The sequence below is a fragment of the Eptesicus fuscus genome, chromosome 9, assembly GCF_027574615.1.
Source record: "Eptesicus fuscus isolate TK198812 chromosome 9, DD_ASM_mEF_20220401, whole genome shotgun sequence".
Lineage (NCBI taxonomy): Eukaryota > Metazoa > Chordata > Mammalia > Chiroptera > Vespertilionidae > Eptesicus > Eptesicus fuscus.
In genome coordinates, this window is record NC_072481.1 from 46,294,254 (window position 1) to 46,296,350 (window position 2,097).

At 41.5% G+C, this 2,097-nt stretch overlaps 1 protein-coding gene across 1 annotated transcript; it reads right to left on the reverse strand.

Annotated features, from left to right (window-relative positions):
- Positions 1–843: 843 nt before the first annotated feature.
- Positions 844–1,842, reverse strand: LOC129150229 (spindlin-1-like). Its single transcript, XM_054720897.1, is given in 2 exon segments — positions 844–1,527; positions 1,529–1,842. Coding segments are annotated over 2 exon segments (780 nt in total). The 5' UTR covers positions 1,660–1,842; the 3' UTR covers positions 844–878.
- Between the last annotated feature and the right edge of the window lie 255 nt (positions 1,843–2,097).

Here is a 2,097-nt window from a genome sequence, read left to right on the forward strand (position 1 = left end):
AGGCCAGTGAATAGAGCTGGTGCTTTTTTGCTCTCAAATCCCATTATACTACTGCAAAGAACAAAGTGCTTAGTGCTATGTGAAAATTGATTTATAGTATGTGTGTACCAATCATCAGGATTATCAGAAATGTTGGCCACTTTCCTTCAAGGTTCAGAGGGACTTAAATCTGAAATGCATTTCTATGAAAACTTCATTCTGCATAATTCTGAAATAATTCTAGCCAACTATTTATAGTAGTCTTTTTTTTTTTTGGTTGTAAATAAACAATTCAATTGACTTGCCTTTCAACTCTAAGCAGCCTTATGATCACAGTTTAAATAGCTGCTGTGAGTCTCATTGCCATTATGTAGCTTTTCAGACAGTCAGACTAATACATGCTTTCCACATCCATGCCAGTAGCATGCTAAAGGGCAAGAAAAGATGTCCCAACAAATTAGGAACCTAAATGCTTGTACACAGCAGTAACTGGGCGGCTGCTTTAAGGATTATGGTACATATAGGGTTTCATAGAATACATATATAATATATATTCTATGAAAATGAAAATTAAAATCTCTGTTTGGTATGTGAATTTTATTATTTATTTATTTATTTTAAATCGATTACAATTTTAATTGACAATGATACTAGCTTAACTTTTACCTGTAACTCCCCTCCAGACAGACAGACTTCTTTTAAGAGGAAGGAGTTGCTTACACAAAAGGCTTTGTGTTCACATAAATCTGTACTATTCAGAACAAAACCCGTTCTGCTGGCAGAGATTGTGGGTTCGCAGGGACCTTTAAGCTTTCATTAAACTGGAAAGCAGAAAGTCTTTATGTCTACAAATTATACATTTAATAGTTCCACCAATTTGGCAAAGTTCCTGACGACATCTAGGATGTTTTCACCAAATCGTAGACATAAATATGGAAATCATCATCAAACTTGATGAAATAGACAGACGGTTTGGCTTCTACTTGATGAATGACCATAAGAGTCCTTTTAGAGCCATCTTCTTTGGCATATTCCACTTGTTTGCCTACTAGGCTATCCACAACTTCTCCTGGTTCCCTTTCTGCTGGAGGTGAATCATTAGAATCAGGCATAATGCGAAGGTCACCTTCTTTATCATCATCTAAGACCTGGTACATGTACAAGACCGGGTCTTTCTCATAGGTGATGTAAAACCATGTGTTCATTATAGGGGCACGTGCCAAGACCATTCCCCTCCATTCGTCTTTAGAGCCATCCTCGGTCTCAAACATGTGCTCTACAGCTTTGCCAATCATTGTGTCGGCTAAGTGCGCATCGCTGAATCGAGATGTTGCAACTCTATCAGGGAGGACTTCAAGCGCAGAAACTCTTTCATCTTTATTAAATTCATAAACACAGTCAAATCCATCGTATTTTATAAGATACAAAGAAGGGTTTACAGGCACCTGGTCCAGAACGGTTCCTTTCCACTGGGTGACAGGGCCACTGCCCTCCTTCCACCCATGCTGAATCCTGCAGCCTACGATGTTCCGCCGAGGCTGGGACACGGTTGCTCGGCCCCACGCTGCTCCGGTGTTTTTTGTGGGACGTCCTTTTCTTCATCATGCTTGCAGGTACACCAGCATGGCCTGCATCAGCTCTGGACCGTTGGCCAGGTGTCTTCCCGAATGGGGTCTTCATTCATCTGCATTTAAGTGAGCAGCAGAGCTGCTGAACTAGGGTGAAAATTCAATATGCTCCAATTTGAAACTGTGCACAGCATTTCAATGTTCGTGTTAATCCATCATTGGCGTGCCTCTTTTACAAATTCAGCAAAAATACGTGAAATCATAAGCACCCTGTCGGCCACTGAGGCCGCTGTCCTCAGCCGGTGGGCCCCGCCGACCCGCACCATGCTCCCGCCCCAGCCTGCCCGAGCCAGACCGCGCCGCCCCACCCCCGCTCCGCCGCCGCCTGCCCTTGGCCCTGGTATGTGAATTTTAAATAATACTGTAGGTAAATAATCATTGTAAAGTATTTATAAAATAAAGCACTCTTGTTTTTGTTTTTCTTAATTATACAAATGGAAAATCACAAGATATGCCTTTTATACTTTTGTCTAATGCATATTAACTGAGC